Source organism: Semicossyphus pulcher, unplaced genomic scaffold (assembly GCF_022749685.1).
Source record: "Semicossyphus pulcher isolate SPU_LCO1_2020_fin unplaced genomic scaffold, fSemPul1.0.p SCAF_6, whole genome shotgun sequence".
NCBI classification, from domain to species: Eukaryota; Metazoa; Chordata; class Actinopteri; order Labriformes; family Labridae; genus Semicossyphus; species Semicossyphus pulcher.
Genome location: NW_027211737.1, coordinates 30,572,866 through 30,589,455, shown reverse-complemented (window position 1 = coordinate 30,589,455; position 16,590 = coordinate 30,572,866). Strand labels below are relative to the sequence as shown.

At 44.3% G+C, this 16,590-nt stretch overlaps 1 protein-coding gene across 1 annotated transcript; it reads left to right on the top strand.

Moving 5' to 3' along the window:
• The first annotated feature begins 1,712 nt into the window (after window positions 1-1,712).
• Window positions 1,713-15,972, top strand: LOC138609631 (nucleus accumbens-associated protein 2-like). The gene is made up of 8 exons (XM_069682248.1): window positions 1,713-1,801; window positions 8,488-9,246; window positions 9,358-9,578; window positions 10,006-10,265; window positions 10,607-10,783; window positions 11,609-11,714; window positions 13,295-13,392; window positions 14,817-15,972. Exons 2-8 carry the CDS (start codon window positions 8,794-8,796, stop codon window positions 15,446-15,448), a joined length of 1,947 nt encoding a protein of 648 aa, XP_069538349.1. The 5' UTR covers window positions 1,713-1,801; window positions 8,488-8,793; the 3' UTR covers window positions 15,449-15,972.
• Window positions 15,973-16,590: the final 618 nt, after the last annotated feature.

Sequence of the window (16,590 nt, the reverse complement as noted above, 5' to 3'; positions counted from 1 at the left end):
TTATGACGCAGCCCACTTTTTAGATGAAAAAAAAAAAGTATTAAAAGTTTGTCTTATACATCAAAGTTTACAGGACTTACTGACAAAGTGAACACCCGACTCCTCAGAGTGTCTTTCAGGACAAACATACACTGAACGAGACATTTCTCTGGTTGCAAAGGTAGCAACGCCCTCAAGCGTACCCTGATTTATTGTGTCTTTTACTCTGAAAGGGACCATCATTTACAAAATAAACATGATAGTGCATTAAAGCTCCTGTGAGGAACTTTCGGTTTGTGTTGTTTTTGGCGCCCCCTGTGGACAAAGCCGTACCTCTAATCTCTTTGCTGATTTTGTCCTGTACATGCTGAAAATCTCATCCTGCTTTCTTTAACAGTCAAATGTGTCGCTCACTTTAGATCTTTTCCTGAAAAGTCCAAACAAAGGCAGCGTGCAGACAATCCCTTCACCTGACACCTTCTTCGGCCAGGAAGAAGACTTGAAACTACAGATTGAGACCATAAACACACGAGGGAAATGTTTATTGAGGTGATCAATAAAGTAAAAAGTACGCCCATACAATCAGACTTCTCTTTGTGAAGTCGCCCCCTGCTGGTCATTAGAAAGAACGCAGGTTTACTTCTGCATTGACTTCACTCTTCAGACCCCACCCATCATTAGCATATTAAGATCTGATCTAACTGCAGTCTGAAGAGAACGAGAACATTTCTGTATATCAGGTGTGAATGTAAAAAAAAAAGTGTGACAGTGACACCAGGTGGAGCTGATGGAGGTCTGCAGACACACACGCACGCACAGCAGCAGCTACTGTATAAGTCCTTATTTAGCCTCAACACCCCCCTCCCCCCCTCACCCGTCCTCCCACCAGTTTCTCTCTCTCTTTAATATTGGATGGAGAACTTTAAATACAGACACCAAACCTGTCTGTCTCTCTGTAACTGTTTCTAAACAGACAGACAGGAAGAGAGACAGACAGGTGTGCGGGCAGAGACAGTCTGTCTGTCTCTCTGTACAGTAAATGTCTCTCCCTCTATAACTGTCTCTCTCTCATGTTAGAAACTACTCTGAGCTGTGATGATGGAAGCTGAGGCTGCAAAAAGCTGCTGCTGTGAGTGTGTGTGTGTGTGTGTGTGTGTGTGTGTGTGTGTGTGTGTGTGTGTGTCTCAGCCTGGCACACAGTCGCAGTATGCACGCTATGTACTCGGCATGCCAACTCAGCCTCGGCACTGCAATGCAGCGCTGTGCATTTGGCCAAGTCATGCCACACAAACTCACGCACACACTCTCTCACACACACACACCCACACACACACACACACACACACAAACACACACACAAAAACACACAAATCCCATTAGTGTGTATTTATATTTTGTGGGTTGTTAGTGTGTACTTTTGTGTCTTTAATTCTCAACCTTGCAGTTTGTTCTTCCCTATAGCAGATGAGCAGTTTAATGTATGCTCGCTCGCCCCTCTCTCCACACTCTGCCTCTATGTCTCTCTCCCTCTCTCTCTCTCTCCCTCTCTCGTCCTCTGCAGGGCAGTTAGCCGCATTAGCTCCCTCGCTGTCCTCAGATGACTCCTCCTCTTCCTCCCTCCTCCTCGGCTGTCTGCTGTGTCTCTGCCTCCCCCCTCCTCCTCCTCCTCCTCCCCCGTCCTCCCCCTCCTCACCTCCCCCCCTCCTGTGACACACCAGACGATGCGTTGACTGAGCGGAGGAGAAGAAGAAAACCTCTCCCAGCCAGCCGTCCTGCCTGCTGCATGGTAGAGAAGCAGAGGAGGAAGAGGAGCAGAGAGGAGGTAAGGAGCTGTCTGTCTCTCTCTGTCCGCCTGTCTGTCTTCCTGTCTTACATCCATCCTCCTCTAACTGTAACTGTACTGTCTGTCTGCTTGTCTGTCTGTCTGTCTGGACTCTCAAACTGTTTGTTTGTTTCTTTTTAAAACAGCTGTCTGTCTTTTTGTCCACATGTCTGTCTTTCGCTGCCTTCTATCTCTATGTGGACACTGTTGTCTCCCTGCCGCCTGTCTTTCTTTCTGTCTGACTGTCTGTCTGCTCAGACTGTCTGTCTCTCTGCTGCAGCCGCACTGTAAACAATAATAATGCTGAACTCTGAAACAGACCAAACTCACCTGGATGCGACTCAAGAAGACTCTACTGGACTTAAGTGTACCAGACTGGACTTGACTAGACTGGACTCTACTGTACTAGACCTGACCTGACTAAACTGGACTCTACTGTACTAGACCTGACCTGACCTGACTTGACTCGACTCTATTGTACTGTACTAGATTAGACTAAACTAGAAAGGAATCTACTTGACCACACTGGACTTAGCTGCACTGTACTGGACTGTACTGTGCTAGAGAGGACTGGACTGGACTAAACTGTACTGGATTATACTGGACAGGTCTACTGTAACAAACTGGACTGGACTGAAAAGGAATCTACTGTACTGTTCTAGACAGGAATGGACTAGATTGGACTGGTCTCCACTGGAATGGACTCTACTGTACTTATGAGGACTGAGCTGGACTTCACTAGACGAGACTAAAGTGGTAGGGACTCTACTGTGCTAGATTGGGCTGGACTGGACTTTACTAGACTCTACTAGACTTTACAGTGCTATACTTGGCTGGACTGTATTGTACTAGACTGGACTAAAGTGGACGGGACTCTACTGTACTAGACTGAACTCCACTGTATAAGAATGAACAGGAGTCTACTGTACTACACTGGACTGGACTGGACCGGTCTTGACTCTAATAAACTAGACTGGTTTCTATTGGGCTATACTGGGCTCAACTAGCCTTACCTGCATTGAACTGGCATATACTCTGCAGGACTCAACTGTACTAGACTGCTATAGACTTGACTAGACTCTACTGAGCTTGACTGGTCTAGAGCCTACTGTGCCAGACCGGACTCCTCGGTGGTAGACTGGACTAGACTAGACTCATCTGTACTAAGCTTCACTGGACTGGCCTGGAGTAGACTCTACTGGACTCTACTGAGTAGAAGTGACTGGATTCAACTGTGCTTGACTGGACTAGACTACTATACTAGACTGGACTCTGCTGGATCTGCACTGCACTGGTTCGGACTCTAATGGTCTCTTGTGTACTAGATAAGACAGGACTATACTGAACTCCACTGTACTAGACTGGACAGGCCTCTACTTTAATGGACTGGACTAGACTAGACTTGTCTCTACTAGACTAGACTGGACTCCACTGTACTAGACTGAACTAGACTGTACCAGACTCTACTGGACTCTGCTGTTGTAGACTGGACTTAGATGGGCTCTCCTAGACTTATTGTACTGTACAAGACAAGAATAGACTTGAACTGATTCTACTGTACTGCAGTCTACTGTACTGTTAGACCGCACTGAGTTAGACCCTGAAAGGCTCCTCCCAAGTAGACTGGACTCGATTAGACTGGACTCTACTTGACCCAAAATGACTCAACTGTACTAGACTGAACTAGAATAGACTCTACTGGACTGGACAGGACTCTGTGCTAGACTGGAATAGACTAGACTGGACTCTACTGTAATCAAGTGTACTAGACTGAGATCCAGCCTAGTAGACTGAACTTGATTAGACTGGACTGAACTGAACTGGGCTCTACTGGACTATGCTGTACTGAACTGTACTAAAACTGGTCTGTATGTGCCTCTGTTGGGCTGTCCTCTCTGGACTGTGTTGGACTGCACTATAACAGATTGACAACGTCTCTACTGGACTGTACTTCAGTTCTGATTTGGGGAGTCAGTATGTGATGTTTGCTTATAGAGAGGTGGCAGCCCGGCAGGTTCTCTACAGAGTCATGTGTTGGTAGCAGGAAGTAAACAGCTGCCGTCACTGTGCCATCATAAATAATAAATATGATAATAATAAATAACTGAGTGTGTCTGTGAAGGACTACAAGAGAGTTCAATCCACATGCAATAATTAAAAACAACAACAACACATGCGCACACAGATATTATAGTTCATCCCCGCAGTGAGGTGTAATTGGAAATTCGGGATTCCCAGTTTAGAGCTGGTTTTAGAACATATGGAAGTGAAATCGTTGTGGTTCTGTATCTGCTGGCACTAATGAGATTCTCTGTATCACGGCTTCATCACAGTTGATTGGGATCTAACAGGTTCAGTTAATGATATGGACAGAGGAACAGTGTATTCTGGATCATTAATAAAAGGGCATAATCTCGTGTTCACTCTGAACTAAGGATTTTAGGACATTAACAGGTCTGCTGATTCTCTCTACAAGTCAGTGATGACCTTTGACCTGAAACACTGCTTGTTAATGAAGGAAATCAATGATCCATAATCAAGTCTAGACAGTAGTTTGATTGTATGATTACGGTTTTCAGTTTGAAGAGGAGAAAAAAACGATTGTAGGCTGTGCTGTAATTTATTGAGACTCTACTGGACTCTGTTTTGTATAAGAAGTAGAAAAAACCACAGCAACTTCCCCCACTATGGGCTACCGTATCGAGAGAGGGTTAGCAGATGCTAAGCTAGCAGCTTATTCTAGCACTAGCCTTTTTAGCAAGGTCAAGCTGTAATGTTAATTGGATGCTAATTTTGGATGGTAACAAACATACTTTGAACAAAATGTACATACTGTGACAGAACAGAAGACATTTTCAGGTCCACATAGAACAACTCCTTAAGCCTACCTATTTTGCTCTTAATGGGACCATCATTTATCAAATGAACATTGCTTTGAAGAAAATATGGCATTAGCGATTGAGACCATACACTTATAAGGAAAAGTTTTATACAGCACTTTTTAATATAAAAAAAAGAAACAAAATCATGTGATAAAATTAGGTAAAAAGTACAAATTAAAACAACTTATTTGTATAAGAATCAAAAATCACTTAAAAACACATCTTTACAGGTTGTATCTGCCTGATCTCCACAGGTAGGCACTACAGGTTACCAGTCTGATAATTAAACAGTCATAAGGCCCATTAGAGCCTAAAAAAGTTATAAAAATCAGTTCCACAAGCAACTTTTAGCCAGTGTAGAAGTATGAGGATCAGAGGGACTGGTAAACAAGACCGGATCTATTGTCTCATCATATTACTCATCATCTTGCACTGCATCTATTAGATTTGTAATAAGAAACATTTTGTCCCTTTTTGAAAGAGCTTAAATGAATAAGTCTGGAGTTCATCAGAAGCAGTCCTGGTGGGTTTGTTGTCAAGCCATTGATGTACATGATGTTCTCATCTGCATAGAAACAGAGATAACAATCAGAGTAAATAGCAGGGGATCTAATACTGATCCCTGTGGGACACCGTCATTAACCATCAGCAATATACAACCTTAACTTAACGGAAAGATCTAATGTGATTTGAAGAAATAAATAGGAACAAATTGTCAAACATTAGTTATTAAATATTTCTATTTTTTAATGTGTAATATTTTATATACAGTTAACCATCCACTTACACTGTAGACGTCTAAAATACGTCATTCTTTATTTAAACCCAAACCTCGATCTTTTCCTTGCCCTTTAATGTTCAGGACCCCTTGAACACTGTTGAGTCCGATTACAAGTGCAACACTTCTCACTCCGGTTTTTTTAATGACAGAATTAAATTTGAATAGTTCAGATGAATTGTTTCCGACGCTGCAGAGGTGTTTGTTTTGATCACTGTGGATGGATGAAGGTCGTCTGTGTGAAGTTATTCAGTCTCTGAACACTTGCATGACATTTATTACGACACAGCGCTTCTGTCCTCCACGGTAAGGATGTGAAGCTGCTGTAGAGATAATGTGAGCTTCTCATTAAAACCATCAAACTCTAGAAAGATAATATTTACAGTATATATCTGATAAACAGGAAGCTGTTATCATGGAAACATCACAGGGCACCGTTAAAACTGGACTAAAGTTTTCTAGATTCTAAACTCTATTTTAATGCAATTATATGACAACATGTTTAAATATAAGTTTTACATAATTTGCTCTAAAACAAAATAAAATCTCTACGTATATGACGTGATGAGTCACTGCAGTGGAGGTTTGTTCTCCACCTGCAGCCTAGATTCATTTGTGGCAACACAGAGACTAAGTCTAAATCAGAGACCTGGACCAGGTGTTTACAGGGTTAGGGTTAGCGCTCTGTAGTTTAAACATATTCTCTTACGATACGATACAGAATGACACGATACAACAGGATACAGAACGATACGACATGATACGACACGATATGGAATGATATGGAACAATACAATGCAACACGATACAGAATGTTATGATACGATACGATATAGCACGATACGATATGATACAGAACGATACTATACAACACAATACAGAATGATACGATACGATACAGAACGATACTATACAACACAATACAGAATGATACGATACGATACGATACGATACAAATGATACGATACGATACGATACGATACAATACAGAACGATACGATACGATACGATATGATACAGAACGATACTATACAACACAATACAGAATGATACGATACGATACAGAACGATACAGAACGATACGATACGATACGATACAAATGATACGATACGATACGATACGATACGATACAATACAGAACGATACGATACGATACGATACGATATGATACAGAACGATACTATACAACACAATACAGAATGATACGATACGATACGATACGATACGATACCATACAGAACGATACGATACGATACAATACAGAACGATACGATACGATACGATACGATACGATACAGAACGATACGATACGATACAATACGATACGATACGATACGATACGATACAGAACGATACAATACAACACTATACAGAATGATACGATACAACACGATACAGAACGATACGATACGATACAATACGATACGATACGATACAACACGATACAGAACGATACGATACGATACAATACGATACGATACGATACAATACGATACAGAACGATACTATACAACACTATACAGAATGATACGATACAACACGATACAGAACGATACAGAACGATACAGAACGATACAATACGATATGATATGATACAGAACGATACGATATGATACAACACGATACAGAACGATATGATACAACACAATTGGATATACGATATGATACAGAATGATACTATACAACAGGATAAGATACGACACTAAAGTGTCCCTGTAGAGAAATTTGTCTTGGACTTGAATGCTGCACACTTTGAGCTGCCTCCACAGTAGTATTAATAAATGAAAAACAAACAATAAAAACAAACCACAACAGTGTCATCCAGGTGTCTGAGAGCAGGACTTGTGATCAGTTAGCAGCTCTGTTGGAGTTCTAACAGAACAGAGGACACACAGATTTGTCCGGTAGAAGACGAAATTTAGATTCAGTGAAGAAGCGGAGTGTTGGAAAAATTCTTGGAGCCTGTGTGACCATCTTGATTTTCTGAAAACTGAACTATATTATCAGAGTGAAAAGTGTAACCTGCTGGGACTGTGGGAGAGGTTTGTTTTCCACCTGTACAATGCATGGTTGATATACCATGCGTGACCATACATGAGGGAAAGAGAGAAGTGTTTGGTTCTCACCTATGGAGCATGTTTGCTTAGCCTTGGGGGTTTCATTAATTGTTTAAAAAAAGACCAACTGATACCTGGACAGAAATAACTGTGTCACGAGTCAGTGAATAAATGGGAATTAGTTAGCTGCAGGGCTGGGAAAGGCAGTTTGTTTGACACCAATAACATGAGATAACATGTAAAACTAAAAAAAGGAGGTGTATCCAAGCTCCCGTGAATCCCCCTCAGGCGGGGCGTCCAAAGGAAATATAAGAACATGTGTGAAGGTGAATTCAGTCTCTACTGCCCGGGCGTAGATTCTGGTTGTATTGTGGTTCTGGTTTGGACTCAATAAACCCATTGCAACAGATCTTACTGCTTTCTCTTTTTATTGAGTGACTTTGAAGTGATTTTAACCGAGTTTGTGTAGGCTGAACTTTAGACACTTTTGAACTTTAATTGTCAGTGGTCCGAGAGGACTGAGGCCTCATCCGGCCCTTGGCCTAGGGTCTTTTTAGACACGACAGGAGCATGATCACAACGAGCTGAGTCATCAAACATGATGTCATCAAGGGGACGGGTCTGTTGAAAAGTAGTGGGGAAAATTAACAAAGTAAGCTCAATTAAGTGCCTTTTCTTTAGTTTTTATATGCAGCATAAATACACATGATGCAGTGTATGTACAATAAATATATAAATAATGTGAAAAATGTGGTTGAGAAGGTGGAGTGGGAGAAACTGAGAGGTGTCAATGTGATGTTTTCTCAGTTTGTTTTGCAAGTAGACGAGAAGATGTGAAGCTGTCGTCCTGTAAAACTGTCTTCCCTCCTCCCTTCCTCCCCCCCTCCTCTTCCCTCCCCCCTCCCTCCTCCTCTCCCCCCCTCTCTTCCCTCCACGTCCTCTCTCCTCCCTCCCTTCTCATTTTATAGCTGTTTGTCTGATAGAAGCTGACCTCCATCCTGATGATCTGCAGTCTCCTCATCCTGCCCTTCCTGATCCGACTAATCACCTTTGGTCTCAACACCACCCACCCTCTCTGCCTCCCCCAGGCCTGACCTCCGACCTCTGACCTCACTGTTACCTCAACATGGATCTGAAGCATTTTGGAGGTAATATCTGCAGGATCCCTGACACTTAAACTCTCTGACCTCTAGCGGGTCGGAACCGTTTCCGCCTTGCCACCAGCTACTCCAAACCCTCAGTCACTTCCTGTCCCGCCCTCCTCGCAACCGTCCATGATGTCGGAAGGGCTGCTGCAGGTGGAGATCCCGGACTTTGGCAGCAGCGTTCTGGGCAGCCTGAACGAGCAGCGGCTGATGGGTCACTACTGCGACGTCTCCATCCTGGTGCAGGGTCAGGCCTTCAAGGCGCACCGGGCCGTCCTCGCCGCCTCCTCGCTCTACTTCAGAGATCTGTTCAGCTCTGCGGCAGACTCCTCTTCCTCATCTTCATCCTCCTCCTCCTCGTCCCAGGCAGTGTTCGAGCTGCCGTCTTCAGTCACACCAACATGTTTCCAGCAGATCCTGTCTTTCTGCTACACCGGGCGCCTCAGCATGGCCGCCAGTGAGCAGCTGGTGCTTATGTACACCGCCGGGTACCTGCAGATCCAGAACATCGTAGAGCGAGGTATGGAGCTGATGATGATGAAGGCCTCCTCTTCCTCCTCACCTCTGTGCTGTGACTCACAGGTGGGTTTGACCACGCCCCCACACAGCTGTATATTTAGCTACTTCAGGTAGACCAGATATAGAATCTACAGGCAGGTATAGCCTCGACTTAAACACAATGATGTATTGCAGACAACCTCAGCAGACGAGCTCGGGGGCTTCGACGCCCAGATGGTCCAGCAGCAGAACAGCGCCCCCCAGCTGCAGGAGGCCAGTCCAGACCAGCCGGCCCTGAGTCCAGAGGAGCTGCTGCTGGCCGTCAGCAGGATCAAACAGGAAAGAGCCGACACTCCTCCTGCTGAGGAGAACGGAGGAGCAGGAGGAGGTGGAGGAGGAGGAGGGGAGGATTCGAGGTGAGGACAAACAGGTGTTCAGTTTGTTTGGGACATTTTGGTGGCCTAGAGCAGTTGTTCCCAAACTTTATGACAATGTTTATTTCTGCTTTTCTATCTTGTTGATACCCGAGACTGAGTGCAGCTACGACTGTATAGGTTGTCTCTGAACATTTGTGAACTACATCTGACCATTGGAACCCTGATTGACAACACTTCTTATTAAAAAGGTTATTTAAATTTTACCCCATCCTTTAGGCAGAATATACTCTGGATCTGGCTGGACTCTGGTCCCAGGTCTGGTCTTTGCATCTAGGAGTCGAGAGGACCTCTAGAGACCTCTAACTGGGAGCTCTGACTTCAAGAATGTTTTAACACAAATCTCTTACTGCTGGTATAAAAATGTGTCTCTTCCTGATCCAACTCGTCTTTGTTGTTCTGTCCTCAGAGTGGACAATTCTGGGGACCACCAGACCTCAAGGAGCAGTGCTCTGTGTTACCTGGGCGCAGGTGGAGGTTTGGTTCCGGGGCTGCAGTCCTACCTGCTGGCAGGCGGGGGGCGCTCCAGTCCAGGGGGCTCCAGTCTTCCTACAGACTCACCTCCCTCTCACCCCGCCACTGAGGAGGAGCTGGAGGAGGATTACTACGGGAGCAGCGTCCACCCCGGACTCTACCAACACATCTACGGACATCCTGGAAACCCCTACAGTAAGTTACATCATGGTACGATCCAAATGATCTGCGCTCCGAGTATCTAAGTAATTAACCACAAAATTATAAGGTCAGCACAAAAGTTATCTCAGTGGAGATACCTCTATAAAAAACAGATTCATATGCTCAGAGAACAACCGATAAACACCGATCAACAGCTGCACCCATTCAGCACTTTTGAACCAGTACTTTCAGGAACCAGAGGAACTAAAGTTAAGAACAATGCTGGAGTTTAATGTCTCTTTCACGCATTACAGGTTCCCTTTACTTTGGTTTATATTGTTGCTCTAAATACTACCTAGTGATGCTAAACTTCTTACCGGTTCTCATTGGTCCAGTCCAAGAGAAGATGGAGATGCTGTCCCTCCCATTGGCCAACGAGCGTCGGCCCTGCGTGCTGGTTGGTCGGGACAACATGGCGCTCCCTGCCAGTCTGATAAGTCAGATCGGGTATCGCTGTCACCCATCGCTCTACACTGAGGGAGACCCGGGAGAGAAGGTGGAGCTGGTGGCTGGTAGGAAACCTGTTTGGCTTTGGGAAACTTTGGGAATTACATCTTTAAATGTTACAGTCAAATTAAAGGCAAAAAATAAAGTGCAGAAGGTCGTAAAGAATCAGTGTTCTTAAATATATCACTTTTCACTCATCTTCACTTTCCTCTGGCTTCATGGGAAGGGTGGGAAGTTCAAATGCTGCTGTATTACTGTATCCCAGGATGTTAATAAGCAACTAACAGACAACGGATCGTGAAAATCTGGAGGGTTATTGGGCCATATTTCAAGGTTAAACAACCTATTTGATAATCCAATAGCTACCACTAGACAGCAGCTAATGTTAGCATCCAACCACGTCCTAGCTAATTTTAAGTTAGCTAATAAACAAACATAGCATCAGCCAGAAGTTAATGCATTTCCTATTGTGTCGTGTAACCAAACAAAATTAGTAGCTTTTAGCTACTTTCTAGCTAACGGTATTATTAGCTAGTAAGTCACTAAATGCTAACATAAGCTGTTGTCTGAACGTAGCTAGCAGGCTATCAAATATGTAAATATGTTGAAATACGAACAGATTTTCCCTGTACATTGTGAAAGCAGTTAAATAATGATTTGTCAGACAGACTAAATTTATATGACTGACAAAGTGGAACACAGCAGTATGATTTTTTTAACTTCCAGCCCTGTGTGAAAATGGCCACCGTGAAAGTATGGTTAAATCCTGTTCTTCAGTGTGTTGTCATTTCGTGGTCTGACGAGCTCAAACACGAAACAATAGAGACAGACTTACTGAAAAAATCATAGTGGTGTTTACTCTCATACTCGTGTGCTACGTGTGTGTTCAGGTTCAGGTGTGTTCATGACACGAGGTCAGCTGATGAACTGTCACCTGTGTGCTGGAGTCAAACACAAGGTGCTGCTCAGGAGACTGTTGGCTACGTTCTTCGACAGGTGAGCTGTTGAACTCTGATGAAACGTTTATGCTCTGTTTGAGTCTCCAATAAGAGAGCTCTTGGACATGGTTAGCCTAACTTAGCAGAACAATGGGGATGCTCCACACACCTGAAACTTTGTCAGGAGACCCAAAAACTATTACCTAAGTTGTGGGTCAGGAGTGGGTGAGACATGGCTTAATGATGCTGTATGTTTCAGGTAGATGTTTGAAATTCATCTAATGCAAACTGCCAAGACTTAAAGAATACTCTTGGTGCCATGACGTTTACCCAACGGGAAGACAGGTGTTTTGAATTTATTTTGAAATTGAAGTGTAATTTTGGCCAAATACTTTCACGAACTCTTACTTGCAGATGTATCCAATCAAAGTAAAACCCCGGAAAGCTTAAGGGAAAGACAATGACGATGAATAATTGTTAAAGGTTTGGAGAATTAAAATGTTTTGCCACACAACAGGAAGTTGTTGTAACTCATGTATACAGTGTGGAATCTGCCCCAAACTATACCGTTTTTTTATTCGCTCTTGAAAAAAATATACATTCATTTTTCATATCCATTTTTTATACCTCTGATACATATGTAAAGTTTTGTTTCCAAAATAAATGTGTCTGTTTTTTTTACACCTCTGATATTCATGCAAGTCCTTCTCACAGACTGTATAAAAAGATGGCCGACATGACAGCTCCCCAAAAGTGAAGCCAAACCCTCTCTATCACCCCCTGCTGACTGGCTGCAGTATAGCTCATAAACCCCGCCTCCTCCATGTTAACAGATGGGACATGAGTCAAACTATAAAATCAAAATACACGTCAAATACATTTTTCTCCAACATGGTTTCTGTCATTATAGTTAGTTCTTATCATGCTGATTTATGTCCAAGTGTTCATTTTTCTCACAAGTTTACTTTTAATTAGTTATTTGATGCTATAAAAAGGGGGTGTGGCCTCATGATTGACAGCTCTGTTGACAAATGGGGCTCCTGCAGCGTTCTGTTCCCGAGTAGCAGAGTAGAGGAGGAACGGCGAGAGGAGACGTAACTAACACTAACACTACAGTCATTGAAGTTTCCATAAGCGTGAATATCTGCTTCAGACCGACACAAGAAGCTGTTCTGCTGCAGACTGAGCCCAGCTGAGGGCTCCAACACGCCAAGGACACGAGGTAAAGGTGTGTGTTGGGTAGAGGAAGGGGCGGAACGACGGTCATTAGCCAAACTCTACGACACAGACTTGCAAGATGGCAGCGCCTGCTCTGGGGGTATTTTGGCTTCACTTTTGACGAGAGGAGGAGGAGACATCTCGCCCATCTTTAACACTGATTTGAAAACCAAAAGGAGGTGACTTCATCGATCGTGGGTAAAACCCAGACAGTCTGACATCATCAGACGTTTTGTGACATCAGCAGACTGTGGTAAAAATTTTGAGGACATTCTGACACTCCTTCAGGATCCAGCTGCTGCTTTACATAACGGCTCTGTCACATTGTCTCAGACAGAGGGAGAGAGAGAGAAGGGGGGGGCGAGCGAGGTAATCTAAAGCTTGGTATAGGTGCTGATTGGGTTGTTATTGTATCCATAGAAACACTCTGGCCAATAGCTGTGGGACAGGAATCCGCTCCTCCACCAATGATCCGAGCCGAAAGCCCCTGGACAACCGAGTGTTAAACACTGTCAAACGTGAGACACACACACACACACACATATAGACACACATATACAATATATATAGACACACACACACACACACACACACACACACACACAGTCTGACTCATTGATTTCTGTCTTTTTACTGTATTTTGGAAATACTGAGACATTTTTCTCTCCTCCTCCTCTTTTTCCTCCTACTCCTTTTCTTCTTTTCTTCTTACTCCTACTACTCCTACTCTTCCTCTCTTTCATCCTCCTCCTCTCCTGCATTTTTTTCCTCTTCCTCCTCCTCCTTGCCATCACCATCCATTTCCTCCCCTTTTATTCCTTCCTCCTCTTCCTCTCTTCCATACTCCCCCTTCTTCTCTTCTTCTTCTACTCCTCTTCCTCCCCGCCACTCCTCCTTTACCCACTTGTCTTCTTCCTTACTTATGTTGTCGTCTTCCTCCTTATCATCCTTTTCCGTCTTCATTTCCCCCCTTCCTCTATTTCCCTTTCTTCCTTTTTGTCTTCCTACTTTCCCACATCTTTTTTTCCTCCGTCTTCCTCACCCTTTTCCTTTCCCTTCCTCTCTTTACTCCTGCTCATTTTCCTTCTATTCTTCTTTCTCCTTTCGTCTACTCTTCCTCTCTTTCATCCTCCTCCTCTCCTGTATTTTTTTCCTCCTCCTCCTTGCCTTCACCTTCCCTTTCCTCCTTTTTTTCCTCCATATTCTACTCTTTACCTTTTCTCCTCTCTTCTTTCTCCCTCCCCTCTTTTCCTCTTTCTCCTCTTCCTGCCCGCCACTCCTCCTTTTTCCTCCTTTTCTTCTTCATAACTTTTCTCCTCTTCTTCCTCCTCCCTCTCTTCCTCTTTACCATTTTTCCTCCCACCACTCCTTCTTCCTCTTTTTCCCTCCTTCATTGTTTCCCTCTTCCTCCTTTTCCTCCATCCCCTCATCTTCCTTGTTGTCTCCCTCCTTTCCCTGTTTCCCGCTCCTTCTTTTTTCCTCCTCCTCCTTACTTCCATATTCTTCTTTTTGTTCTTCCTTCACTCCTCTTCTGTCCTCTTTATCCTTTTACTATTTTACTCCTTTTCTTTTCCTCACCCTTTTCCTTCCTCCTGCTCCACCTTCTCCTCTTTTTCTCCTCCTTCAACTTCTCCTTCATACTCCTCCTCTTCCTCCTTTTCCTCCACCCCCTCCTGTTCCACTTTGTCTTCCTCCTTTTCCTCCTCTTTTTCCTTGTCATCCTCACCCCTTTCTCTTCTCCACCTTCTCCTCTTATTTCTTCTTCTTCAACCTTATTTCTCCCTCTATTCTTCTATCTCCTCTTTCTCCACACTACTCCTCTCCCTCCTTTTGCTATTTGTCCTTTTCTTGCCCTCTTTTCCTCGTCTTTCTCCCCTGCATTGTCTTCCTTTTTAAAATATTTTTCTCCTCCTCTTACTCCTCCTTCTTCTCCCCTCCTCAGTCTACTGTCAGAACTTTGCTCCTAACTTTAAGGAGAGCGAGATGAACGTCATTGCAGCCGACATGTGCACCAACGCCCGCAGAGTTCGTAAACGTTGGCTCCCGAAGATCCAGTCTCTCCTCCCCGACAGCCTCCCCGCCTCCAACTCCTCACACCCCCGCAAGGGTAAGAGAGGAGGAGGAGGAGGAGGTCAGGGAGGAGAAGCAGCAGTGCAGCCCAGTGGCAGCCCCTTTGAGCTGGACCTGCGGCAGCTCAGTGCCTCCTACCTCGGCCTGGAGGCCCCGCTCTATGCCGACCGACGTGAGAGGGAGGCAGCGGGGGAGAGAGAGAGGGAGAAGGAGGCACCGGCTGCCCTCCTGCCTCACCTGCAGTTCGCCGGGTCACGTGGGGGAGGAGGAGGTGCAGGAGGTGCACAAGCCGAGGAGGGGCTGATGGGGGTTGAGGTAGATGGAGGAGGGAGATCACAGACTGAACAACCCCCAGAACTCCCCCTCTCCCTGTCCTCCTCCTCCTCTGCCTCCTCCACTTCCTCCTCACACCCCTCCCCCCAGCCTGCAGAGCCCGCCCCTCCTCAAAGGGGATTGGCCGACACGGATGAGAGGGGGGCGGAGCCTCTGGAAGACAGCCAATAAGCTTTCTATCGCATCTGCCTACCTGTATGTAAATAACACAATAGCTACCTGTCCCACACCTACCTGTCTGTCTCTCCCTACCTAACTGTCTTAACCTCTTGGTCTGTCTGCACCTACCTGTCTGTCCCCACAACCTACCTGTCTCTACCTGTCTGTCCCCACAACCTACCCGTCTCTACCTCTGCGTCTGTCTCTACTTTTTTGTCTGTCTCCACCTTTCTGTCCTCCTGTGTGTCTGTCCCACCACTTCCTGTCTGTCCTTCTATCTACCTGTCTCTACCTGTTCCCCTACCTCACTACCTGTCCACCTGTCTACCTCTACCCCCTCAGTCTGTCCGCCTTTCTGTCTGACCTACCTCTGTCTGTCCACTCCTCTACCTGTCTGTCCTCCAGTCTGTCTGTCTGTCTGCTCGGCTCTGCTGCATGTTAACAGCCTCCTGCAGTCCAGCACACAGGCCCATAGCAACAGGACAAATGATGATGATGATGATGATGATGATGATGAAGATAATATTCACTCTGATAACAACAATAAAGCTTCTTGATAATCAGACTGATGTTTCTGTTTTATCTTTTTGATCTGAACTAAAACATTTCAAAGTTTCTATGTACATGTGGACGAGCTGATCTTTCCTGCAGCGCCCCCCTCAGGACAAACCCGTCATGTTCAGCTCTAAAGTCTAAAGCGGCTGGAATCTGACTTGCTACAGCAGTATAAATCAAAAATAAACACATTTTTCTGTGATTTAATTACAATAAATTGGGTAAAAGGATGCTGAAGATTTGTAAAATACATACCTGTCAGGTCTGTCTGCAAGATGAGCATGGATCAACAACTCTTGATGAACATTAGGAAGTCAGAAGAAAGTCGATGTTTAAAGCTTTTGCAACAATATGTTGGAAAATTTCTCTTTTATGTTGAAAAAATGTAAGTATGTGCTTCCCATTACTTTGCATGACCCAACATACATACACATACAAGTAAACTGTCCAAAATATACACGTATACTTGACAACTTCAATTAAAACTTAGAGTAGGTCAGTACAATACATGTGATGGAGCTTTACTCAGTTTAATGTATCAATATATCAATGAATCAGTTACTGCTTTAAATCACTAAATTAATCAGAATACAAATGTG